At 37.6% G+C, this 26889-nt stretch overlaps 1 protein-coding gene across 1 annotated transcript in view; it reads right to left on the bottom strand.

The window, feature by feature from the left end:
* Window positions 1-4441: 4441 nt before the first annotated feature.
* LOC111142604 (DCC netrin 1 receptor) overlaps window positions 4442-26889 on the bottom strand; it is a 739964-nt gene continuing 717516 nt past the window's right edge. Inside the window, exons 27-28 of the mRNA XM_022495904.1 lie at window positions 7931-8073; window positions 4442-4559 (exon numbers count right to left, since the gene is read on the bottom strand). Coding sequence (XP_022351612.1) covers window positions 4470-4559; window positions 7931-8073 — 233 coding nt within the window. The 3' untranslated portion in view covers window positions 4442-4469. The remainder of the gene's footprint in view (window positions 4560-7930; window positions 8074-26889) is intronic.

Below are 26889 nucleotides of genomic sequence, written 5' to 3'. Positions count from 1 at the left end.
ACGTTCAGCACACAGTGAGATCCCTTGGCCCATGCATCTGTGACATCTTGCAGAGTTTAGCTGTTGCTCTCCAGCCAACAAAAAAATTATAGGATGACATGTACAAAGGCTCTCTACTGAGAGCAGGAGAAGAAATCCTTCAGAGAGTGCAGCCAGAAGTCGCCAAATGAACGTTACCCAAGGGCGGCCATGCAGAGCCCAGAAGTAATATTTATTTGCTTATATGGGCATGGTATTGGTCTCGTCTGCAACCTCACTGACCAGGAAAATACTCGGGCATTTCTTTCCATCATTACCTTTTGAAAGCAGGTATTTGGATAGCAAAGTACACTGAAGCACGGGAATGCATATTTTTCATTGGGATGGAATATCACACAAAATATCTATGATTTTCTAAGTAGCTAGTGTAATTTAAAGCCATGGAATCCTGTGAAAAGCTCTTCTGTGCAATATTTAAGTGATTTCTGAAAGTCACTAGAGAAATAGACAAAACAGAAGAGTAAAACATTGCTTTGAAAGTAGTTTTAAAGAAAGAGATGGCAGATGTGTGTGTATGCCTGGTTCTGAAGCTCTACTAGGTTATGGGCTCTGTATTGTATTATGGTTATGAACAGGCGAGGAATGCTAGCCTCTGGCCTCCAGGACACTCAGCGATTGTATGAAGTCAACTAGTTGATTGAGGGAGGGAAAGCAACCTTGTTTCACATCTATTAGAAAATTTAGATGATTTTGTTTTTTCTAAACACACATAAAACTAGGGAATTTTTTCTATTTCTCTCTCTCTTATGGACTAGAGATGGAAATCGTAAAACCACAAGAAGTCGGAGTCTGGGATACAATTTCATATGAAATGGTAAGGTGATTTCTTTAGAGATGACATTTTTGTTATTGTTGGAGTTATAGTCCAGCTGCCATATGAAACCCTCTCTTAAATTGGAGAAGACTTTAGATGTTCCTCTAAATAAAGTCAACAGATAGATTATCAAAAGGGTGGGTAAGAATGAGCAACCATCTCCAAACACAGACTATGGAAGTTTTCCAGAAAGGTCTATACTTAGAGATTCTTTATTGGAAAAGCTGTGAGTGCCAAACTTTAAAGTTTCCAGATATTGATGGGTATGACACATGAATGCTGGGCCACTCTCCCTTCATAGCTCCTACTGAGGCAGAGGACCAAACATATGTGTCATTTCAAGCTCCCCTTATTTTGAAGAGAACAATGTTATATCCAATCCCTCATGGGAAACGTCAATAAATTCACCTCTTATATCCCTGGCTTGACCTGTTTCTGCTAATTTTTTTTATTCCAGATTGTTCAACTGAGTGTGCATTTTATAATACCCAAAAGTGAAGTTCCATTGTTTACATATTTTGGAAGTTTATAGCACTATTTTACAAAGAGGTAACTCTTTGTATGTATGAATTTTTATGCAGGATTCTCTTTTTTTTCAAACTGAATCTGAATCAGTAAGAAATATTTAACTTATGGCTAGAGCGTCCTCCAAATATGCCTTATGCATTTTGAGCTGTCTGCATTTTTGTGAGTTTAACAAATGCAGAAATTTCTAGAGGAAAGAAAAATGGCTTTCTCATCGGTATGAAATACAAAAGAAAAATATAAACTTTTTCAAGAGGCGGCTCTTGCCCGCCAGTTCAGCCCAGTGCTGGGGAGGCCGGAGCATACCCTGCCAAGTTTTATTTTCTTCTTTTTCAGGGAGAAATGATCCTGGTGGCAGAACTGCTGGTTGGCTGTCAAGTATCGCCCTATGGGAGTCAGAGAGATTTATGAGTTTAAAGAGCCCTGCATGTTATGAACTAGGCTCGGAGTAGGAACAAAATAGAGGCTACCTTGCAGTCTTCACAGATTGCTTCTTGTCAACAGATCAGAAGACTGGGAAATTAAAAAGTTACCTGAAAACTTGAGCAGGCAATATACATACGTGAACTCTGAGTAGGGAGCAGAGCTTTACAAAAGTTGTGGCAAAGTCATTGCATATTAAAATCATTGGGTAAAGCAAACAAGAGTCTCTTGAGAGAATTTAAATGGGTTCTACTATATCTTCGAGGCATGAAGCAAAGAGTTATTAGCATTACCAATTACTAAAATAAACCATTGTATTTCTTTAATGAGGAATGCTCCAAGAGCATGCACCAGAAATGTACTTCTTGCTGAAAACAAATAATGCATATTTTCATGTAGTTTTAAAAACTTTTATTTGTTAAGGTCTGTGACTTTGACTAGAGTCATCGAGGATTTGGTGAGGAATGATAGTTCTCTTGATTGTCCAGATACAGTCTATAGATTGAAGATGTGACTCAATCTGAAATTTGAGATTTGTAGCCAATTCCAAACAGAGCATTCAGGCTAACATTCCTTGGATAACAAATACCATCAGAGAATATTCCTTATTAGTATTAGAAATGGGGGGGGCATTCTAGGACCTCGAGAGGATAAAGCTAGCCTAGTGAACATTTTCTGAAGTCATGAATTATTTTGGCAAGATTCAGTATTATATTAGGAAATGCCTTGTTCCTGGTCAGTGGAGGGTTGTCTACCCAAGTGCCCAGATTTTGAAGAAGAGTCATCTGCCCCATAGAATAACGTCACATAGCTCTTCAGAAGAACTTCAAGAAAATCTTAGCAAATTGAATAAGCACTCCCGTTGAAGGAACAATTTCACAAATGGACCGGACTTTCTAATGAACCATTTGAACAAGCCCTCTCTTTGACATCAGATTTCCTTCCCGACATAAAACTGTAAAAAAATAATCTGAATTATTACTTCTGTTACAGTGCCATTTTGCTCAAAATATTTTATTCAGGGATTCATATATAATTACCCACCTAATAAAAGGAGCTATTAGGTTGTAAAGATCCTATCCCTTCCATGCTCTTTTAAAATTATGACCTACTCAAGCTTGAAATCAAAGACAGAGCTGAAAGGAATAATTCAGCTGAAACTCTCTTATTGGGTTTTCAAGTCGCCTAACTGATAAATATGCAAACTAGCTCCCTTTTGGCAATTCAGCTGCATAAACAGGGATTAACTCCAAATGCAGCTGGAAATTCAGAAACTAAAAGGGTGCACACAAAATGTTCTTAATTTCACCTAGTTCCAAGCCGTAGATAAACATGGCGTTAGAAGTTTAAAATTCCAGTTCACAATGAAGATGCAGCTCTGAAAAGCAGCCACTGGATTTATAATGCCTCAGAAGGGTCAAGCGGCACCTTCCCCTCTGCTCCTCTCTGACTCTGGGCAGGCATAGTGTAGAAGGTTCCCCTGACAACAGGGCCTGGTGGCCGCCAATGACCAATGCTGCCTCCTCTGAGTCAGTGAGGAGCCTGTTGGCGGAAGTGACATCACACAAGAGTAGGTACTGTTTGAAACTGCCTTCCATTTTCCTTCCCTTCCTCAGGGCCTGTTCTCAGGGAGTCTGCCGATTCCACAGAGGGTGACAGGGACCATGGTCAGGAGGCCAAGCGGTATGCGAAGCTGGCTACCTTGCCCAAGGCTGCCAGAACTCCTTGGCAGAACTCAGGGAGGGACAGGATGAAGTGGGGGAGGGGAGCTCTTCCGGCCAGACTTCTGAGGAAGATGGCCACAGTGAAGCTTTGAAATATCATCACAGTGTGATATGGCACAAAAGCCACCCAAATTGACAAGTGTCTATTACAAGCTTAAGCATGTAATTACCGTGTGTCTGAGAAGATTGCATATTGTATCCTCTTTCAGGAAACAGACTGCTGCTGGCAGGATGCCCCTAGTTGCAGATTTTTATGTTCCTATTCTCCAGACATAAATATTAACCAAGGGTGGATTTACAAATACTTGCTAAAATGGGTGAATTTTACAGCCACTGGCTAATATCCACCACTTGTGCAAGACGAATGTCTGAGTTACAAAGCATAAGCATTCACTGCCTTTTGTTTACTTATTTACTTTTTGTGCTGTCAAGAAAACATCCAATCCTTTGGTGCTATGTAGCGAGAGAATTTCCGTGGGTGCTTTGTACTTTGAAGTTGAAAACAAAATAATGAGCTTGCACTGATTTGCGATGGCATGGTACAGGCTTCAGTAATGCACTTGCATTTTGTAAGACTAGACATACACAGAAAGGAAATGACAGGCCTCCGTGAAGGAAAACCCAAACCTTAGTTATGACAGCGTGGTCACTGCAGTGGCAAAGACCCAGGACTAGGCTAGCAGCTTCAGCTTTGACACTGCGGTGAGGATGTATCTTTGCTTTTGTGTAGGGACCCCATGGTAATCATTGTGAAATTCCTGATGCCTATGAAGGAAGGGATGCTTAGTCCTTCTGAACTGCTTCAGGATCTTCCATAACTGAGTGGTCCTGATGGTTGACCTGAACACTGGTTAAGAGTTCTTGGACACAGGTGTGCTGTTTATGGGTAATTGGTATGCTGCAAGGTTCCCGGAAAATACACCTCATCAACTGGGTAAGATGTGTTAAAAGGCCGAGCCTGTGATGGCATTAAGTTGCTTCATTAGCCCTTCCAAGCTTGCCATTTGTTCACTCAAATCATCCTGTTCATATACCTGCAGAAAGAACGAGAACAAAGAGTCAGGACAGGTGAACACCGATAGCCCCTTTTACGAAGGCAGTGGCCACATCTAGTTGTTTTACTTTGTATTACCAAGCATGACACAGTGGCCCACAGCCAAAGCAAGAGGCTGTGCTCGGAATATAACCCACTGAATGAAGACGCTGGTAATGAAAGAGGCGGCGATGAGAGGAATGATTGCCTCGTGTTCCACTAACCATCCCTGTGTTGAGGAAAAAGCTTTAAAGTAAAAAAAACAAAAACAAAAACAAAAACAAAAGTCTCATTTCACATCAAGTTCTATCTACCAGCATAGAACTGTGTGGTCTCGGGTAAGTTAGTGAGCCTCTCTGATCCACAGCTCTTCTCAGCTATAAAATGAGGGTGGTCATCTATTTCATAGCTATCCTGAGCACCTTGTGGCCTGTGTAGTAACTATCACAGTGACCAGGACATGGTACATGTTCAATCTGTTACTCTCCTTTTTCTTTCCTGTGGGTCACCCAGCAGGATCTGAACAGGATGCATATCACCATGTCCCTTTTTTTCATAACACAATGTAGGTATATTTTTGTGTGTGGAAGTTTGATGGGCTTTGTTTGCCTTGACCAATGAAAGGCCCGAGGAGTAGGACTTCAGTTTGTACGTAGAAACAAAATTCTCACCCCAAACCAGAGTTGCCTATATGCATAATTGTAAAGGCAATCTTCTAGCACACTTGATTGGTGGATACAACAAAGAGGTTGAACTGAGGAAATCTTGGAAGTGTTAGTAAACATACTCTCTAGAACTCTTACTGGAAGCCATGAGAATCAGGTTATTAGTAATATAAGATCATTAGTTATCACGGAACAGATATCCCCATTGTTGTCCTCAGGAATTCTGATGCAGTTAATATAAGATGGTTAGAATCTCTCTCTCTCTCTCTCTCTCTCTCTTTTTTTTAAAGATTTTATTTATTTATTTGACAGAGATCACAAGTAGGCAGAGAGGCAGGCAGAGAGAGAGAGAGGAGGAAGCAGGATCCCTGCTGAGCAGAGAGCCAGATGCAGGCTGATCCCAGGACCGTGGGATCATGACCTGAGCTGAAGGCAGAGGCTTTAACCCACTGAGCCACCCAGGCACCCCATAGAACCTTTCTCTTTTTAAACTTCCCAAGTAATTCTGATGGCTAGCCAGTGGGGAAAATAAGGCTGTGGTATTGATTAGAATCCCAGCTCTTTCATACACTTGCTCTTTTTGAGTCTGTCTCTTTATGTGTCAAATGGGAGTAACAAGTTTGCCTCATTGTGTAGGATTCAATGAGGCAAGTATTCAGCTTAATACTGGGAGGATTCAGTCAGTGTTGGTGGGTATTACCTGCTCAATAAATATTAGTTTTTCTTTTCTTTTCTCAACATACTCTTTATTTTGACTAATACAAACCTGTCCTACTTGATTATTCTTGGTCACTAATTTGATTAAGTTATTGAAACAATGAGACCTGAGTCGTAGCTCTGTGTAGGATAGAAAGCATTACTCACTACCTGGTCAGAATGTGTATCTAATCCTGCCAAATAAATACCATTGATCACCAGAGCACACCACTGGAGAGTATTTGAGTGATGGGCACTCACTCACTCTAGCCACTAAGGAAACAGCTCAGAATGCATGATATTAAATATGCTGAAAATGGTTCCTTTTTATAGAAATCTCTGCATACCAATGAGTGGTCATATACCATATAATCTCCAGTGCTTAATGGGGAAGGAAAAGTAGCCAGTTTGGCTCAAAGACTGGTCTACATATGAAGGGAGAGGTTGAAGGGACTTGATCAGTTGGTAACTTGTTTCCTAACTGTGGTTTGGGTTGTTTTTCTTAAATTATCTAGCTATCATTGTCCAACACAGCAACTACTACTAGCATCGTGCAGCTACTGGATTTCTGAAATGTGATTAGTCTGAATTGAAATGCTTTTTATATATATAAAATACACACCAGATTCTGAACACTTAGTATGAAAATGTAAAATATCTTTTTGACAATTATTTTTGTATTTATTGCATGTTGAAATGATAGTATTTTGGAAATACGGGGTTAGATGGAAGATAGTATTAAAATATCATTTATTTTTACATCTTTTAATATGGCTTCTAGGAAATTTAAAATTACACATATGGTTCACATTATATTCCTATAGGGCAGTGCTGATCTAGTTTATTTGCCCTATTTCTGTGTATCCTTTAACATACAATCTTATTGCTTTTAATATTATAGCTTTGGTTGTCACTCTTTAGGACCAACCTTATATACAAATATGGGCTACCTGACATAATTCCTTTTGAGATGAGATATATTACAGAAATGACGAGATATGGCCAACAACCCTGAAACTAAATGAATATTGTACTAACTAGCCAAATCCTGACAAAGTAGTGCAATAGGTTCCTATAAATTTGAATCTTTTAAAATATACAAAACATACATTAATCATATAATATACTTCTGCCAAACATTCACACACATACAGATATCCAGATTCCCTGGTTTCCATGTTCTTAAAATACCTTGTCCTTGCAGTACCGAAAACAATAAAGTTAAGAAAAAATTTATTGTTCATTCAAATGAGATGATTCTAATTTGTTTTTCCCATCTTTTTTTTTAATTTTATTTTTTATAAACATATATTTTTTTTCCACTGTGATTTTTCAATGTACATGATATGATAGCTCTTGTTTCTCCTTTTAAATACTTTCTCTTGAATTATATTCAGAAACACTGTAAAGTTTTCTAAATCTCTGCCTTTAGGCAACATCTCTTTAAATCTCTTTTATAATCCATTTTTGGGAGAACTGTTTTGCTCTCTCAAAATTCAGATTTTTTTTTTGGTCTCCATTGACTATCTTTCTGAGTTTTCTAATTTGACCACATTTTAATTTTTTCCTCCAGTTAGCAAATGTTTTCTCTCCAATAACTAAATTTTCTCTTATTTTCTAAATATGTCTGTTCCTTCTCTTTTTTCCTCTTAAACTCCTTCCTTCATTTCTTCACTTTGTATTTTCTTCTTTTCGATTCTATATGTCTAGGCTACTGTATGATTTTAGAAGTGACACGTCTGATAACTTCAGAAAAGTCTTCAGAGTATAACTTTTTGTTATTATTATTATTACTTTTTTGTTTAAAAGAATCATCCTATATGTAGTCAAATGCCGAGGTATTTCAACTCATTGCAAGGAATACATATATACATCTATAGACATATATAGATGTGTAGGTATATAAAGTCACACATTCTTTAGTCGTCTGCTTGAGTTTTAAGATTGCTTTTTAAGTATAGCAGCCGTCACTGTTTCACCTGATGCAGCATAAATTCAAGGATGGCCTTACATTGGCTGGGTCCTCTGTTGCTTTGTGGCTCTCCTCGGATACTTCAGGGGCCGTGGGCACGGATACAGGAAGCAAAGGAGATCTTGCCTTTCCAGCCAACCCAAGAGAGGCTGTCTTAACATGAGTCTTGGGAAGAGTAGGCCCTGAAATAGAAAACGCAGAGTGAGGAAAGTGATGTATAAGACATTCTGGGGAACAATCTCTCAAGCGTGGAAGCCAACTCCAGTGGGTTGGCATTGATTTTGGGTTATTGTTCATTCTGGAGTATAGAGATGAATTATGATACAATGAATGGGCTCATTTTATTTCTACTGAATGGAAGACAAATTCTGATTAGACATCTCCAGACGACGCTCCACCAGTCATATGTAATTTCAAGTGGATTTCAAATCACAATGTGAAAGATTGCCTGGGAGCTCCAGACTGTTCATCACGCCCTACAAAGTGTCAGTGGAACTCACTTGGTGCCAGTCCCAGCTTTGGGCCAAAAAGCCCTGTGCTAGCTTGCCCAAATAAAGCCTAAATTGTTTAACAGGAATATTTGTCCCATTAAAAGAGATGGTCACTCTTGATCTATAAATGACTATTAGATGTTATAGTAAAATAAAGTCCTACTGGCTAAACTCATAGAATCTCATTCCTAATTCAGTTTGGGGGAAAAAAAAGATATTATTCTGTTGTGATCAGTATAGCTTCTCTCAATAAAATAATTTGTAGGAATTGCTGACTTTCTACTAGATGACATTTCTGTCTGTTAGAAACAATGGATACCTTCTCTTTTTGGGTCTGAAATTTGCTTATAAATCCTGCTTAGCTTATAGCAGTAATATAATTTGTCCTTATAGCATAAAATAAAGGTTTTATGAAGGCTTATTGAATCAGCTAGTATACCTCACATATTTAACAGACTTTGTCATTCTTAGCTTTGTAACCAAAACCTCAGCACAGAGGGTACTGAATTAAATCATGGAAAGAAGTTTGCTTGAGTTCTTTTGTACCATCAAAAATGACATTTGAGTTCTAATGATCCCAATGGTCTATTACTACATATTTTGGGGAAAATGTTTTGTTTTGATCATAGTTTTATAAATTTAATTCTAATTAACAGAACTCAGAGGTTATTTTACAATCAAAAAAATTGTGGGCATTTGTTTATTGGAAAAAAATAATGGGAACAGTCTAAGAGGTCAACAATTGGGTATATGCTAGGCAAAATAATGATAAATCATAACATAGCACCTTTTTTCATACTTTCATATTTATTTGGCCTAGCACAAATTCCTTCATACTTATATTCTTTCACTTTTAAACTTCCAAAGTTTGCAGTTGGAGTGATTTATCACTAGAGGGTGATCTTAAGTTCTTGGTAGCTCAGATGAAAAGAAATATAGAAACAGGAGAAATGTGAATCATTTTCTTTAAGAGAGGAAATATTTACTGAGTGTCTATAAGCTCCAGACCTATGGTAAGTACTTTAAGTCATTTTAGGCCAAAAAACATAGTGGGGAAGAATTTGGGATTTATCAGTCTAGTCTACATTCAGATCCTGGAACTCTCAACTATGTACTAGCCATGTAATCCCTTGGTCAACTGACCTAACTTCCCTTGTCCTGTTTCTTCTTCTGTAAAATGGAAATGATAATTTGTGAGGATTAAATAAGATTATGTAATTAAAGGGGCTGGTCCCTATAACTTGTTCAAAGAGGGCAAGCTACTAATACTAATACTACTAATAATATTTAATTGACAAAACATTATGCGAATTTTCAGTTCACATATGAGGATCTTAAAGTGGAGAGAAGAAATGAAGTAACTTACCCAGCCTCACACATTTAGGAAAGGGCAGGCAGGTTTGTACCAAGATCTATCTAACGCCACTGAGCAAATTAAGGATTTACCATTAATATGTTGATCTAGCTTATGCAATTTAAGTTAGCTTTTTGAAGAAGCAATGTAAAAGAACATGAAATCTAGTTCAAAGACTATATGTAACTTTAGGATAGAAACTATTTATTATATTGCTTTGTATTTTCTCATGGTCGAATTGGGTTTTAACATAAAGGGGAAAACAACATTCTAATAAATTCCAGCATTGACTTAAACTTTTACTACAATGTTATTTAAATATATACAAGCGTAACATATGGCCTAGCTTTTACAAACTTGTAATTCTTATACTGTACTATAAGACCAAAGCACATTTAAAATTAAATAGCAAAGTCTGATAAAAATAGCACAATTGGGATTACCTTCCTTAATTTAATATGATGGGTGAGCTGGTTTGGCTAAAACAAAACACCCATATAAACGGGTACAGACTGCTATGGCAAAAGTCATTTTGGGTTTGTCTTATGTGCTCAGTTTAAGACTACCAATTTCCTCTGGTTGAATTATGATGAAAACCTTCTTTCTTCCGGAAAATGTAATGCCGGCTGGTCTTCATTGGATGTGAACAAACTCTTTGTATATCAAGTCTACCTCTATCATTTTCTCTGTAGCTTCCGACTAGAAATGCAGTGCTCCTGGAGTTAACTTGGTTCTAAACTCAAATACAGAGGCAGGAACTAAAACCCCTGGCAAAGTGATGATATAAAATGGCTCTCCAGATGCTCCAATATGTGTAATTCACATTAATATTGTAGATAATCACTGAAGTGAAAGCACAAAGTTTAAAGAGGAATTTTCATAGAGGACTGGTGAACCTTGAGAATCTATTGAACCCCTACTTTGAATTCCATTTCCTGAATTATGCTTATTTTCCCCTCTAGAATGTTCACCATGTTCTGCTTAAACCTGAGTTAAACTTTATTGCCATGGAATGCTGCTTCTCTTAGAACATTCCATGAGCTACCTCTTCCTTCCCTATATTTGAGTCGGTGCATTTTAAAAACTAACACAGATTTCTGTACATAGCTTTTATGTATTTATTTTTGCTCCAATTTTGACTTAGGTGTTCTTGATTATGAAATCTATTTTATTTTAAAAAGTTTTAGCTTTAAAATTTTTATTTTATATATATATATATTTTAAAGATTTATGTATTTATTTTAGAAAGAGAGAGAGAGCACGAGAGGGAGGGGCAGAGGAAGGAGAGGGAATCTCAAGCAGACTCTGCACTGAGTTCAGAACCCTTCGTGGGGCTCCATGTCATGACCCTGAGATCATGACCTGAGCCAAAACCGAGAGTCAGATGCCCAATGGACTGTGCCACCCAGACTCCCCCTAGCTTTAAAATTTTTAATAAACTAAATTATGTCTGAAAAATTGACAATTTAACTCTTAAACCCATGCAGTGTATATCTAACGCATATTGTAAATCAATTCACCTTAACATAGTTATCTACAAAGAGAATGACCCTAGGAGAAGTCAATGACAAAGGCAGAGCTTATTATGTAGGAAATAATATGTAGGAAATAATATGTCTACGTCATTGACCTCTCCTGGCGTCAGGAAACATACAAAAATAAAGATTGTTTTAGAGTGTTCTGTAAAATTCCCTATTTATTTGACTATATTTTTTTTGTAGCTTTGTATGTGGAAAAATTACAGTTTTCTCTATAAAAGTATATTTTAATGCTGTATTTTCTGTCCTGGATCCTAAACACTTGGGCAGAGCCACAGTGTATTATACTGTATCTAAAATACTTAAAGTATTACAGTACGATGCAAGTATGCCTAGAGAGTACCATAACTCAGACCTATTAGAAAGAAGATCATTATAATTGATTTTCTCTAGTGTCTAGGCAACACTTACACATTCGGAGCCTACTGAGTGTTGAACAATATACAAACACTGCATTTTACAAAAAGAACTAAAGACATTGTCTTGGCTTCAAAGACCACACAGAGTGTTTAAACCTCAAGTGACTGCCTTTTCTCAAGTAATATTCACAGATTCAAAGAAATTCAGAATGCTATTCCCTTAAGGGCTCTTGGAGTTCATCTAGTGACCTTCTCTTTATTTTGCTGAACAGAACACCAAGGTCCCTGGAGATCAAAGGATGAAGGTCAAATTAATTTCAATAAAATTCCAGTATAGGGGAAGAATTTGAAAAGTTTTTAGAGTTCATTAGCAGGGTTTTTCTGAGGTACTTTATGGTCTTAAATATTTTTTTCTCCTTTTCCTGGATGGGGAATTAAGAAATGACTAAGAGCGACATTTCGCATGAGAGTTACCAGTAGCCAAAAAGATAACTTTGGTTTCAAAACTGCCCTTTAGTAAAGGGGAACAGATGTTGTAAAACAAAGACTTCTATGAAAACATGCTCTATTCAAAAGCTGATGCGCATGGTTTTGGGTGGGCATTAACTCTGTTCCTACGCTATGTTTGCATTTGGGTAGATTTCAGCATTTTCTACTCTGAACCACCAATGTTTCAAGCCTGGACAATGGTGAACACTGGGTCCTTAAAAGCTCCCCATGGTGAGCTTCTCTCCTTACTTACGTACTTGTAGTTCACTATGTGTTAGTGGCTTCCTTCTGGATTTTCTAGTCTGCATCCCCATCCTTCCACAGGACCAGAAATCATGCCTCTCTCTAATCCTTCATCTTATGCTGGAGACCCTACCAGTGTCTTGCCCCTCTGGTTAAATTCTGAATCCGGGGCACCTGGGTGGCTCAGTCTGTTAAGCGGCTGCCTTCTGCTCAGGTCATGATTCCAGGGTCCTGGGATCAAACCCTGTATCAGGCACCCTGCTCAGCGGGGCGTCTGCTTCTCCCTCTCCCTCTGCCTGCCACTCTGCCTACTTGGGCTCTCTCTTTCTCTGTCTCTCTGTCAAATAAATAAATAAAATCTTTTTAAATATTCTGAATCCATTTTCTACACCATTGAAATCAAGCAAACATATTTATAGAAAATCACCAGTCTCATGGCATGAGCTATTTCTCTCTTACCCAAGAGAGAAAGCAGGGTAATCACTTAGCATTCGTATTAGAAAGTGGCATCTGGGAGCTCAGTGCAATCTGAAGAGGACACTGGGAACCTCTTGCTGCCTCTCACCTACTAATGAATTGTGATTGCTGGGGCACCATTTAATTTGAGGCCATTCCTTCATATTGAACCTTCCTAGATTTCATTGCCACATTTCCTCTGCTGCAATTTGGTCTTTTTTTTTTTTTTAAGATTTTATTTATTTATTTGACAGAGAGATCACAAGTAGGCAGAGAGGCAGGCAGAGAGAGAGGGAAGCAGGCTTCCCGCTGAACAGACAGCCCGACGCGGGACTCGATCCCAGGACCCTAGGATCATGACCTGTGCCAAAGGCAGAGGCTTTAACCCTCTGAACCACCCAGGTGCCCCCAATTTGGTCTTTTTCACACTGTCCTCAGAAGCCAGTTTAAAAGCCAGCTTTGTTCTTGTGGCCCTGGTCCCCCCCTCCCCCAGTCTCTGTGTACTCATTCCTCATCATGGCCGCCTTAACACATGGTAGCCTTTGTTGGGCCCAGTTATGTTTTGACTCACTGAAAGAGAACCACCATCCTATCTTCCTAAAGAACTAATGGGAACGGTAAGAATTAGAAAGAGCATTTACACCAGGGAATTAAACTTCTGTTCTTCAATGTTGAGCAATGATAGAGCTTTTGAGAGTTTTTTCCTATTCTTTGTAGATCTAGGGAGTAACCACCAGAGAAGTCTTCATATTTATTTCTTTGCTTTGGGAGAACTGAGCTTATGTTAATGATTGGTTTAAACACACACACACAAAAATTTCAATGAAAGTTCTCAAGTTTCATCAGAGCAATATACCAAAGCAAAAGCAAATGAAAGACAGAAGTTAAAAGAATTCTTTTCATGGCTTTCAGCCACTAATTTAATATAATCTTAACCTGGCAGTCATGATCCTCTGATCACTTCAGAATATGAAGAACAACTTTCAGGTGTGAACAAGAGCACTGTGTCACTTTTGGAGAGGATGTGAACAAAGCTGAGGGTGGCAAGTCAGTGGTGACAGGGTTGGCACCGTGGCTCTGAAAAATTGTCTTTCACAGAAAGGCCCTTGAGAATCGAGGGGTCCCCAATCCTGAAGACCAAGCTGGTCTTCATGACAAAAGGTTTGTGATTTTCTGTATTATTTACTTTTCTTTCCATGATAGTAGAATATATATATATATATATGTACATATATATATGTACAAATATACATATATATGTATACTATATATATATATGTATATATATATGTACATATATATGTACAAACATATATATGTACATATATATATATATATTTTTTTTTTTACACAATAAATTCCAGGCACAGAATGTGTGTTTAAATAAATACCTACATATTGAGGAAGAGTCCTAACCTGGGACTTCAGAGACCAAGTCATAAAGTCTTATAACTTTGGCTCAGCAGCCTACTTTCTTTGGGTCTCGATTTCCTTATAGCTATAAAGGTAAAAAAATTTAATCTTTAAGCTATTAACTTAACATTCTACAAGGAAGGAGAATACAGCTACTCTACCCATACTAAACTTTACATGTGGATTTCTTTGCTCTCCTTAAGCTTCAGGAAGCACTAGTTAATCCATGGTTAAAAAAAAAAAAAAGAATCGAACGAAATCTCCAGCCAATAAATCCTTAAAATTCAATTACAGTAACTTATGAGTTAAACTGGCACTTTCTAAAAAAAAATGTTCTATCATTTTCTCTTAAAGTTATTAATAAAAAGCATAACAATTATGGTCGCTCTGCTTTTTTATTTCAAACTAACAACAGACAGCTCAACTAAAAATAGGCAGTTTAAATTACAGCAAGTTTACATTATCCATGATTAATTGAAAAATTCAAATGTACAAATGTTCCATCTGAAACCACTATAGATTTTCCCCTACCCAGGGTGCATGTTGAAGAAGTGTTTCAGGAGACCCTTAGGTAGAACACATGATGTCGAAATGCTAAATAAATGGGTCTACACCAGTATACAACTAATTAAGTGAGCATAGCTTTGGCTTTAATGTTACTCTCCTCAGCAGGACCCACTGAGGGGATAAAAATACAAATGAAGCTGAAGATCTGAGATGGCCCAGCCACGTGCATCAGGTGTAGATAAGCATCCTCAGCAGGAATTGACTGTTTTAAGCTTTATTTTCACAGTACAGTTATTAAACATTTCATTTGCTCATTAGGTACATAATGTATGATTGCCAGGTGCAAACTCCTGCTAGCATCTCTCTGCAGAGGGTTCTCCCAAGTAAAATGATTCTTGGTGAGAAATGTGGGAATAGGCTGCAGCGGGAATGGGGTGAACGGAGCCCCGCGGGTCAAATCAGCGGCCAGCGGGTAGCATGATTTTGATTTCAATATTAATTTCCCCATCCTTGCCTACTTTTTCCTATTTCCTAACTCATTTTCCACTTCATCACCCTTAAGAATATGGATAAAATTGATAGTTTTGAAGATACTTGGGTTCACATCTCTCCTTGGTCCCTGACCCATTCTGACAAATGAAATGGCCTCTCTCGGTCTAGTTTCAGTGTGAACCATAATATCACTGTCACGTGTATTTACTATTAAATAACAATTCTTTACAGGCTCAGGATGTCTGGTGGAAAATAGAAGAATATAGTTGTACATACTTCTCCCACACAAGAAGCTTTTGAGGCTCTGGAAAAATAAGAAACATGTACATGGGAAATGTGCAACATTGTCTACCTTTTCACGTTAACAACATATGGAACAAAAAGGGTGGGTATTTATCTAGATACAACAGCCTCAGGCATTCCTCATGGGTGACTGAATTTCAAGTATGTAAGCTTTGGCATCAATCTTAAAACATTCAGTCTTCTATGTGTATTCTATTTTAAAAGTGAGGAACATACCTCAATGTCACTTCTGGGGATAGAAGCTTTATGTTCTTTTGGTAACCTTCCCACCTCTCTTCAAAAATAAGGGAAATACTGAGGTTGTGTTGATGAGGTGACCAACTGGGTTGGAGACATGAGGTCAATATTGTCCCAGATGGCTTTGAATCCATAAGAATCCTATATAAAGGGGAGGTGTTTATTTTGCATTTATAATGGGTAAAGGAGAGCCTTACAGAAGGCTTTAAAGGGAGTTAAGTTTGATAAATAGTCATTCTATAACATTTATGTTGGGAAATGGGTGACTAAGAAAAGGATGGACAAAAAGCCCTCAAGGACAAAAACATTGTCTAATGTGTCTTTTTGTCCTTAGGATTGTCTAACGTGTCTTTTTGTCTTTAGAACCTACGTCAGTGCCTAATTCATACAGAGTAGAGCTGACATCATATTTGTAGGATTTGTTCCTGGAAACAAGTCAACAACAAACAGAGGAGGCCACAGAGACTCTGCTCTCATAATCCTGCTCCTTTGAGCTGCCTCCTGATTTAGATACCTCTGGATAAGAAAGCTTTCAGGAAAACCAGCTATGATTTTGAGAAATTAATTCACCAGAACACTTTTAGGTTCCCCTCTTTTTTGGCTGCTTTTCTGAGGTTACTGGACCACGTATTAACAAAACTAAAAATATAAAATCAAAACTAAACAGCTGTGTTGTTTACAGGCAGGCTCCCACAGCCCAAGTTCACAGGTCCACCGTGACTTCCTAAGTTGTTCTGCATATAATGTCAAAGTCAAGAAGCCTCTCAGTTAATTTCATGGATATTCCAGATCATTTTCAGATAATTTGTTATGAAAGGGACAATTGTGTCCTCCTCCCAAATTGATTTTTTTTTCTTTTTCTCGTCTATTTGCAACAAGAAACAACAGGTTTGAGTTCTTTATTTCCATCAATTCATCTATTCAGATGTTTTGTGCCTATAGGAGGAAAACTGTCAATTCTGTTTTTCACCAAAACTAGGCTTAAAAACCCCTCTTGTATTATCCCAGTTTTGCTGATATTCTAATGATCAAACTTCAGAGAAACTACATCCTGAATTCATAAAGACAAGTGACACAGCATAAAGTTTCCTATCGTTTCATGAAAACCTCAGTAAAATGCATGAACAATGCAGAAATCCAGATATTAGTCTCACACGACTTCTGTAATTATGTATTCTGTGTAGAATATCATCATTCCCAAATTCATCCACACTAGTACACAAAGTTGGCATTCATGTATATTTCACGTGGTGTATAAATATAATGATTCTTACTTTCCAAAAATCAATTATTTTGTCAATATTGGAAATATTTCCTTTTATAAAGACAATAAGCCAAAGAGGATTCTGTTTTTCTAGTATAATCTTGATTATTCAGACCCAGATTTCTTATTATTCAATATACTTGATTTTTAAAATCTGGTTTTGTTTTTTAATAGAAGCCATCGAATCTTTCTTTGTCTCTCTCTGTCTCTGTCTCTTTCCCTCTGTCCTTTACACACACACACACACATAGACACATTCTCTGATATTAAGACACCATGGCCAGAAACACACCTTTCAGATTACATTCTGGGGTTAGTACACTATCATACTAACCCGATCTCTTCTAACTTTTACAAGTATACTTCTCAGACTGACCAAAGCACAACATGAATGGTATTCATTGCACAAGAACTTTTCAAAAACTCACAGTAATTTACTTATTCAAAGAGGTGATCATATATGTCAATGATCATACAATTTAAAAATATTTTCAACTGTAAGTTAAACACCATCACCACTTCCATCCCAAAGAGTATGTATGCCATTGAGGAAAGTAACTTAGGTAAGCATTTTCATTTTCTCCATTAAGAAGCCTACTTCTTTTCTGTATTTTGCTGCCATACTTTTAGGGGTTGTCTACACTTGCACATTACCTATTTATTTATTCACCATGTCTCTCTCAGACACCTAGTTTTGACCTCACCAATCTATATAAATGTCAGACATAAAGGTCATAAATACCATCATAATTTTTCAACTTAATGGGTATCTGCCTTATAAATTTCTCTATAGGATTTGTTAGCATTATGTTTTCTCAGTTCTAGGATTCACAGCAATATTCTTATAGTTTTTATTTTTTCTCTTAAAATTATACAGCTAAATCAATGGAATGCTCCAAAGGCAATGGCATCTTTATATACTTGCTGAGGTATTTAGGGATAAAGTGAACTGATGTCTGTAATTTCCTTTGAAATGCATCAAAAATTAAGGTGGATGGTTGGATAAACATGAGGCAAAAATACAGAATCTAGGTGGTGGGTACAGGGAAGTTCACTGTATAATTTTTCTGAGCATTTAATATTTTTATAGTAAAATACTGGAAGGAAAAAAAATAACAACGGCAACTTTGAATCAAGGAATTATTGTGTTTAAAACTGCCTTTTCCTTGAAATGCTCTCCCTTCTTAGCTTCTGAAAAATTATACCATTGTTCTACCTCTAGTACATCTTTATTTACTCCCTCATAAAATGTAGACTTACCTCATATTTCATTTTTCAAATTTCTTTCTTTTCCTTCAAATTCTTTCTCTGGGAGTTGTCATCTATCTATCCCATGCTAAAGCTCTCACCTCTCTGAAAATGATTCTCTAATCTACTCTTCAGTTGTGATTCCCTCTTGAATTCCTCCCACTTCCCCACACCCCTTGTCTAGCTCCATTGAGTGGTCCCCTCCCCCTTCAGGCTCAACAAACTCCACTCTCACGGAGTACCTTCTCAGCTCACTCCCCTCCTTCTGTTGGCTAATAACTGTGTTCCTCAGGACACAGGATTCCAACAGCTGAGTCACCCTGCACCTCACTTTCCCCCTCATTCTTCATAGCCAATCATTCACTCAATTGCCTGTTTCTTGTTTTGGAAGACAAAGTCCTGCCGCTTTCTCCTCCATCAGTTCTCACTTGTATCAGTCTACATTACACACTTTCCATTTCCATCTCAGTTTGCAATTTGATTCTCCTAAGTCACTAACCTACCTTTTCCTAGCTTATTATCTCGGGATTACTCTAGGAATCATTCTCTCTAACAAAAGAATGTTACCTGTAGACTCTGAAAACATGTTGTACTTTCTCATCCCTGGCATTTTCTTCACTCTGGTCCTTCCTGGTATGCTTTTGTGATTCTCCAGCAATCAAGGAAAGAATATTGCCATCATGCTGAACTGGCCGTACATGCCGTCCCTGCACTTTAGTAACGGTGACCTAGGAGATGCTATTCGATTCTCCTATACTCTGGGTCCATTGCATATAAAATGACATGGTCTCCTCTGGAGAGATGGTGTGGGATTTATAGACAAGACCTGTGTAGAATGGCATTCTTCATAGTTCTTATTTAGAGCTATCATAGGATTGCCAACTGATAAACATTTTTATTATGATTTGTATTTTACCCTGAGCTATCCAGAAATGCAATTTCCTGAGAATAGTCTATTCCCCCCAAAGATACTGTTGATTGAGATTTTATTCTTTATTTGCAGTGGAACAAAATGTCAATGAAAAATTCTGACTCATCCTTGTCATGCTGGGTCAGAAAGATCTCTTCAAGTCCATATATGGGAAATTATTTATAAGGAAAATATGCTGTTATGCAATGTTCCACAACTTTTCAATATTTGACATGTTCTTGCAGCATGAAGTTTCTGAATATTTCATATCTATAAGACGATTGGAAGCTAGTTGTGAAAAATAGGCTATTGGATATTTTGATTGGGCTAATAAATAAGCCCATGGTATCTCTGGGTTTTTGACATTTATATAGATATTTATTTTAGTCTTCCAACGAGAAATGAAACTTTCTCTGGTTGGATGTGTTGGGCCAATTCAAGTATGAAAAATATGTAATCAATACATATTTGGAAAGGAAAATGAAAAAAAAAGACAAAAGCTAATGCAAATGTAAATAATACATGGAGAAAATAGAAATAAACAAAGTCTATTTTTTTTTCCTTTTCCTCTTGTGAATGTATCTGGAGTTTTTTGTCAGCATTAGTGTTAGAATACCTCTGGAAAAATTAATCTCTCTATAGATATATATTTACATGTTAAGGGAGATACTAAAATACATGTGGTGTTTAGTATTTGTGACATTACTAATTGCATAATCATTGTCCTTTTATGTACATGTATTATTATTATATAGTTGCTCAGAAAAGTAGGCTTTGGTTTCAGAAAGTCCTAGGTTCAATTCTTGGCCCTGACATTTTGATATAATGTAACATTGAATTAATTATTTTATCTTCTCTGATCCCAAGATTCCTCTTGAGTCAATATTTTCTTCTCTGTGTTTCTATGAACATTAATATAAGATAGCAAATTCACATGTTAAGTGTTTGCTAATGGCAACTGTCGATAACAAAGTTTGCAAGCAAATCACCATGCTTATTATCAGTTCATTTTTTTCCTGGAGTATCTACTGGGATCCAGCACATTTTAGGTTTTATTGTGATATGAAAGACTATTGAAAATTGGTGTCTATTATCATATTAAATGTTGGCTTGGGAAGATAAGCCATATGTGCAATATTTCATTAGAATAATACTACATGTAGAATAAAGAGATAAAATTTAAGAATATATGCAGGAACTAACTAAGAAGAGACTGACTGTGTGGCAGCTGGAAGACAGTGAGCGCACTGGAGCTGGAGGAGGAGAGGGGGACGGAGCCTGAGCAACAGATGGCCCCTGACTGGAACAAGTTTCAGAAACTGGATCCTGTACCATCTGTCTAACCCAGGAGTACAAGGAGAAAGGTAAATATGTGCAGAAAATTCTCAAAGATTAAAAACATCAAGAAATCGAGGGAAAAAGTCTTAAAGCATTTTTCTCATGGTACTTTTCAATACTCTATCATTGTTCCTCTCTCTGATCTGTAATTTCTTAAATTCAAATACTCGGGTACTGGTAGGTACTTGTATAGGACCTGTTACCACTTAAATTAAGAAGCGTGGTATGAGGGAGGGAGGCAACCAAACAATCTTGTAATGCAAAAGAAAGAAAAAGAAAGACATCTGTGGGGAGAGAGAGAAAAAAAAGAGCGGGCACGGAGGGAGGGAGGAAGATTTGTTCAAACATTTATTGGAGAAGGAGGTTCTTTTTCTTTAAAAACTCCCCTCTCTCCCACCTGCTCTTTACTATTGCCAAGCCTCCTCAAACATATATTTACTCCTTAGAATGATTTATTGTCCAATAAATGATTTATGATGATATTTTTCAGGATATTATATAATACAACCTAACATTTTCACTCCTCAAATAAACATTTCTTTTATTACCTCCCATTCTCTGTGATTTCTATTACCACTGCGTATAGGTTCACTTACATGATCATCACCCAAAAAAACTGTTTAAATATTTTCTGTTGATTTCATGTGCTCATCACCCTGGTGTGACACCGGGTGAATCTGAAATTGTCATTGTGTGATGAGTCACTGTTTGAGGAAACGTGTGTGTGATCATCCAGTCCGTGGTGAAGCACTTTCCATCGCACACCAGGACACGAGATGCCACGGACAGGTTCTGATGACCTCCTTAAATGACAACCCATCTCGGTTTCCCACAGAACCTCCCTTTCTGGGGAAAACTTACCACAGATGGTTATGAATCTTATCTATTAGTCTTCACTTTAAAAAAACAACAAAAAAGAGACAGTTTCCGAAGTGGGATCCCTTTTAAGACAATAAAATATTAATTCAATTCCTTCATCAGGCATTGACAAATATACACTAAGGTCCGAGGTGTTTGCACAAGAAAATGAGAATGACTTAATTTTGCAGAATTTCATTTGAGCAGGGCCAAAGTGTTCAGCTCTTGGCCTCAGACTTCCAGAAAGTTACTTCTTACTAAAGGCTTTTGGATTGGTCTAAAAAACAAAACAAAATGAAGCAAAACAGAAAATACTCTGTTGTTTACATTGCACAACTGAGCCTAAATGCAGGATTATGACAAAGTGGCTGGTTAAGTGGTCCTTAACTTGTTATAGATAATGAACAGTTTGGGACTCTAACAAAAGCTGTAAATGCACTCGCTGGGAAAAATGTGCATGTGCTCCCTCACAAACACACACACACACAGGTGAAAGTAATTTCAAGTGAGTTACAAAACCCTCGAGTTCTTCCATGAACTGCAGGTGAAGAATGCGTGGTAATGTTCTAGAACCTCACTCCTCGAAGTGTGATCTACAGAGGGGCAGTGTCAGCATCTTCTGGAATCCTCTCAGAAATGCAGAATCTAAGGTACGGATTAAGAGCCACTGAGTCAGAATCTGCGTTTTAATAAGATCTGTAGGTTATTCCCCGGCATGTAAAGTTTAAGAAGTGTGGCTTTAGTGAGTCATGTTCATGAAGAGTTTAGAATTAAAAACTCAATGTCAAATCACATTTGGAAATGAATCATACTATATATAATATTTCTAATAAAATGAAATATATAAGGGATGCCTGGGTGGCTCAGTTGGTTGGGCCGCTGCCTTCGGCTCGGGTCATGATCCCAGGGTCCTGGAATCAAGTCCCGCATCGGGCTCCTTGTTAGGCGGGGAGCCTGCTTCTCTCACTGCCTCTGCCTGCTTGTGTGTAATTTTTCTCTCTCTCTGGCAAATAAATAAAATCTTTTAAATAAATAAATAAAATAAAATATATGAGAAGACAAAGATGTCAGTAATGTTTTACATATATTTGAGAAATAACTTCTTTTTCCCACTTTCAACAGCTCAATTCTTGCTCCCCACTTTGCATTCTTCCTTGCCCTGCTATTCTCTTTGCAGAGAGTTAATGCAGGGAAGAGCTAAGTCAGATATTAGAGCTGGGGTCTGGGAAATTCCATGGGCTTTAGTTATGTTAAACTGGTTTGTCCTGAGAAGCAATTTAGGAAATGCAGTGTTTCTAAGAGAGAAAGTCAGGCACGTGACCACCAAATCTGTACACCGTTCGGACATAAATCCTTACTGGGTTTGAAGAATGGGCTCTCATACCAATTGGTAAAAACAGATTAAGAAATTAGAGAGGGAATGTGATTTAATGCCGTTTGGTTATTTAAAGGGTCTGGTGGGAGCTTCCTGCCTGTTGGATATATTTATAATTTGAGAGCAAGACCTGTTCAACTGGAAGAGGCCACACTTCTCTCTATACTCAGGAACAGTATTCGGACAGCTCTGAGCAGACAGACCCTCTGCTCTCGTCTGTTCACCGCTCTTTGTGCAAGGGTACAAGGGCAGCCCTCTTTCTGGTGGGTACACAGGTGGTGAAATATAACAGTCTGGAGTTAGGTCTTGTTTCACCAGCCACTAAACTCTTAGACTTTATTTTAACACCCCTTCCACTGGATCCTACAGCTTCTGAATATAAGGACTTCACCAGGACCAATTTATACCTCAGTGTGGTCTCCCGCTTATATCAAATCGTAAGCTCCTGGATGCAGGGCTCACATTTTTAACTAGTATAATTCATTTTACATGAACAAGCCCTTTCCACACTAGATTTTATTTCTACCATTTATGGTGAGACATGAAAGCTTAAAGAGATAAGCGACTTATTTGACACTAACCCAGCCAATGAGCAAGGAAGCTGGGTCCTAGAGTTTTCATATTTTTTTTTTCCTGTAAATGCTCTTTCAGTCCTACGCGGCTCCTGCCAGAGAAGAGAACGGGGGATTGGGATATACTTCTCATCACATGGCCCCACTGTGCTGCCTTTAGTCCTGCCCTGGGGTAGGCACCAGCTCAGATCCTGTGCATAAAGCCACCTATTTCAAAGAACTAACTGAGGCACCACTCCAAAGAGTAGCTGAAAAGAGAACAAACAACTATAATTTTACATGCAACACCAACTGAAACACAAGTTTAAACTAGCTATCTCAACCTTGAAAGGTAGGCTAGGTCAACGCATTATTATAATTGGAAATGTGCTCTTTCGGTGGCTCAGGTGACCACAGATACAACATCTGGGTAAAAGGATGGGATATGAGAAGAAGTACGTTTAAGAAGGGCACATTGGAGTAGATGTGAAAAGAGTATCATTGCGAATATCATTAGTCTTAATTCCTATAAGGCTCTATCTGCAATTAGGTCATAATATATCTCTTGGTTTGAAATCAATAGAGCTTACTTATCATTGTTTTTCACTAAAAGAAGAAGAAGAAGGAGAGAGAAAAGAAAAAGAAGGAGGGGGAGGAGAAGCAGAAGAAGGAGAAGAAGAAGGAGGAAAAGAAGAAGGAGCAGAAGAAGGAAGGGGAGGGGGAGAAGGAGGAAAAGAAGGAGGAGGAGGAGAGAAGAAGGAAAGAAAGTAACAGCAGCTTGCTAAAATCCCTTTACCACAAAAGATAAGGCATTCTTTCTTGAGAGTCTTGACTTTCTTTCTGGTTAAATAAAAAGATGCTAGTAATAAGAACATCAACCCTAGCTATGAAATACACAGGATGTTTAACAGGGCACTTGAATCCTCCATTAAGTCCCTGCCAGTAAGATAAACATTATAAACATTCCGAAGGAGGAGAGCTCTAAATGGTTTTAGCAATGGTTTTCTTCCTTTATTTTAATATCACAGGGATTTTTTTGTTTTCAGTGTGCTAGATTTTTCACAACACATTTTCAATACTCCATTAACCCAGAGGTTTATGTGAACACTTTATTTGTTTCAAAATTTCCCCTTGCTCCCAAAGGAACAGAAACCTGATGCTAATTGGTGAACTCTAAGGAATTCCGTCGACTACTGTCAGTACTGACAGGCACACTGTGGGTTCAGAATCTACTTGAGTGAAACCCCTTCTCTTACTCATACTTTTTAACAAAGCAAAGAAAAAATACAGATAGAATATCCACCCTTGTTTCTGCAGTAAATAAGACTGCTAGAATTTCATATGTTTCATTCCTCTTTAGAGATGAAAGACTATCAAATTTCACAGATGAGAATAAGTAGGACTCGGGGGAGCAAAATTCATTCCAAAATTGGCAAAATGGAAAGACTCAGGACTCTATTTCCACTGAGCCACACTCCGTCTTCCTATGAAGAAGGTGGATGTCATTCTCCATTATAGTATGGATGTTAAATTAGTGAATAGATTTTCCAGGGGTGGTGGCTTCATTATCATTTGTTTTGTTTTTGTTTTGTTTTCCCACTCAATGCAATTTAATTCAGCTTTGGAATAAGATGTTATACGTAGTTCAGAACATAATACCTTAGGCTCAGATGGTTGTGACTTTGTAAATTTTTCAGCTTTTCTAATCCTCTTGCCAACTCTCAAGTTGCTTTGCTTCACCTATAATCATCATCTGACTTGAAATTGAAGACCTGAATTCAATTTCTGGCTTTTACCTTTATTATTCTATTCTGATCAGCTCCACAAATATTTATTGAGTGCTCAATGTGGCTTATATAAAGGTCCTGAAGACAATGACATGTGATCCTAGTTACAAGTTATCCAACCTCTGTGAGTGTCTCCCTCTGTGTCAGTAATGGTGATTATACTTCTTCTTACTTCTTACTTCTCTGCTAGGCATGAATTCATTTGGAAAGGTCCTTTATAAACTATCAAAGGTGGCAAAATCTAAAGCCTTAACCTTATTAATTTTACGTAAGCTTATTTTAGAAAAAGACACTTTGATCCTCAAGATGTTTCATAAGAAACAAAATTTACATAGCAGGAGTTAACCATGTGACCTATGACATTCTTAGGAACTGTGAAAGGAATGTTTGCTGCTTTGAAAACAACTTATTGCTCAACCTTTTCCTTTTCCTTGTCATTCTCTGGCACTCACCGGGCCACCCACTCCCCAGTAAAATCCAAGGACGTTCTTAAATTGTATGTTTCAAATGTATGTAGTCTACTTGGTAACGAAGTTCCAAATATAGATATTTTTCATTTTTTCTTATGATTATGTAGGTGGTAACTCAATACTTTAACCCCAGAGTTTAACTGCATTAAGTTGACAAGTAACCTCAATTTTATATATTGATATAACTGTTTCTGGTGCAATATTTTCTCTTATTCTTTTTAATGGAGCAAAGTTTGGTTGAAAGGACTTAGATTTTGACTCAACTGTCCTCCGTCCTCCCAACAGGTTTTTGCAATTCTAAAGAAACACCAGCTGTTTGTTTTTCATGCTCGCTGACCCTGACATTTTCTAACTCACAACCTGAGTAATATTCTCATGTGCCTTGATTTTTATCTTCGCTTTATGCTTCCTTCTATTCTTCTTTATTTTTGTTGCTGGACTCCAAAGCCTTGGCTACCTGTGTGTGGTACTGGAAGCAACAAATGACAGCTCCCTGTCTCCTTACTGTCCTGAGGAGGGACATTGGCAGGCTGTACAAGTGAGTTTAAGCAGATGGGAGCTAGCCCCGAGTCCCTGGGTAGTCATGACTTTTGCTAGAACTTCCTTCCTCCATCTAGCCTACATGAAGGAATACAACATTTACTCAAATTCTAAGCTAAATAACTCAAACTACCTTCTGTGCAACAATTCTTTCTAATGGATATTTAATAACTAGGAATATCCTAGAGGCCCTGAGGTGGGGGTAGGGAAGTTGAACTAAGAATAGCTATTCACATCACAAAGAAGTTAAATAAAATCCTTTGTTTCTCTTCAATATTCTATTTCTCTGAATTCTTATACTTGGCCATTAGTTCAATTGTTGACCTTGGGGAAGCTGCTTAGTCTTTTAGGCTTTGGTTTTGTCATTTGTAAATGACACACCAGTCATGTGACTTACTTCTAATGTTTCCTCTAGCAATCATTTCCCTCCCTTTGAGGCAATTAGAAGAGCTCTTTCCTCTTTAAATACTGGAACCCCATACTAGAGGAAATAATGTTTTATTAAAATACCAAGTAGGCTCCAGAGTCACAAACATTGGTGATATATGAGGTAATTTTGACTTACTTTTCCTAAGGGATAATTAAGGATGTCTAGACCAAATAAAATTAGATTTCACCTATGAAAAAAAAATCTGTTAAGAATGAAGACAGGAGAACTTCAAGGAATTGCCTACAGAAACAAATAAATGAAAACAGAGATGATCTTACATATGAGATGAAATGTAACAGGAGATAGTGTTGTTTTCCCCATCAGACTTGATTAATGGTATTGGTC

Source organism: Enhydra lutris, unplaced genomic scaffold, assembly GCF_002288905.1.
Source record: "Enhydra lutris kenyoni isolate GAN:26980312 unplaced genomic scaffold, ASM228890v2 scaffoldscaffold8, whole genome shotgun sequence".
Lineage (NCBI taxonomy): Eukaryota > Metazoa > Chordata > Mammalia > Carnivora > Mustelidae > Enhydra > Enhydra lutris.
Note: the sequence above shows the minus strand (reverse complement) of the source record. Positions and strands in the feature narration are given on the sequence as shown.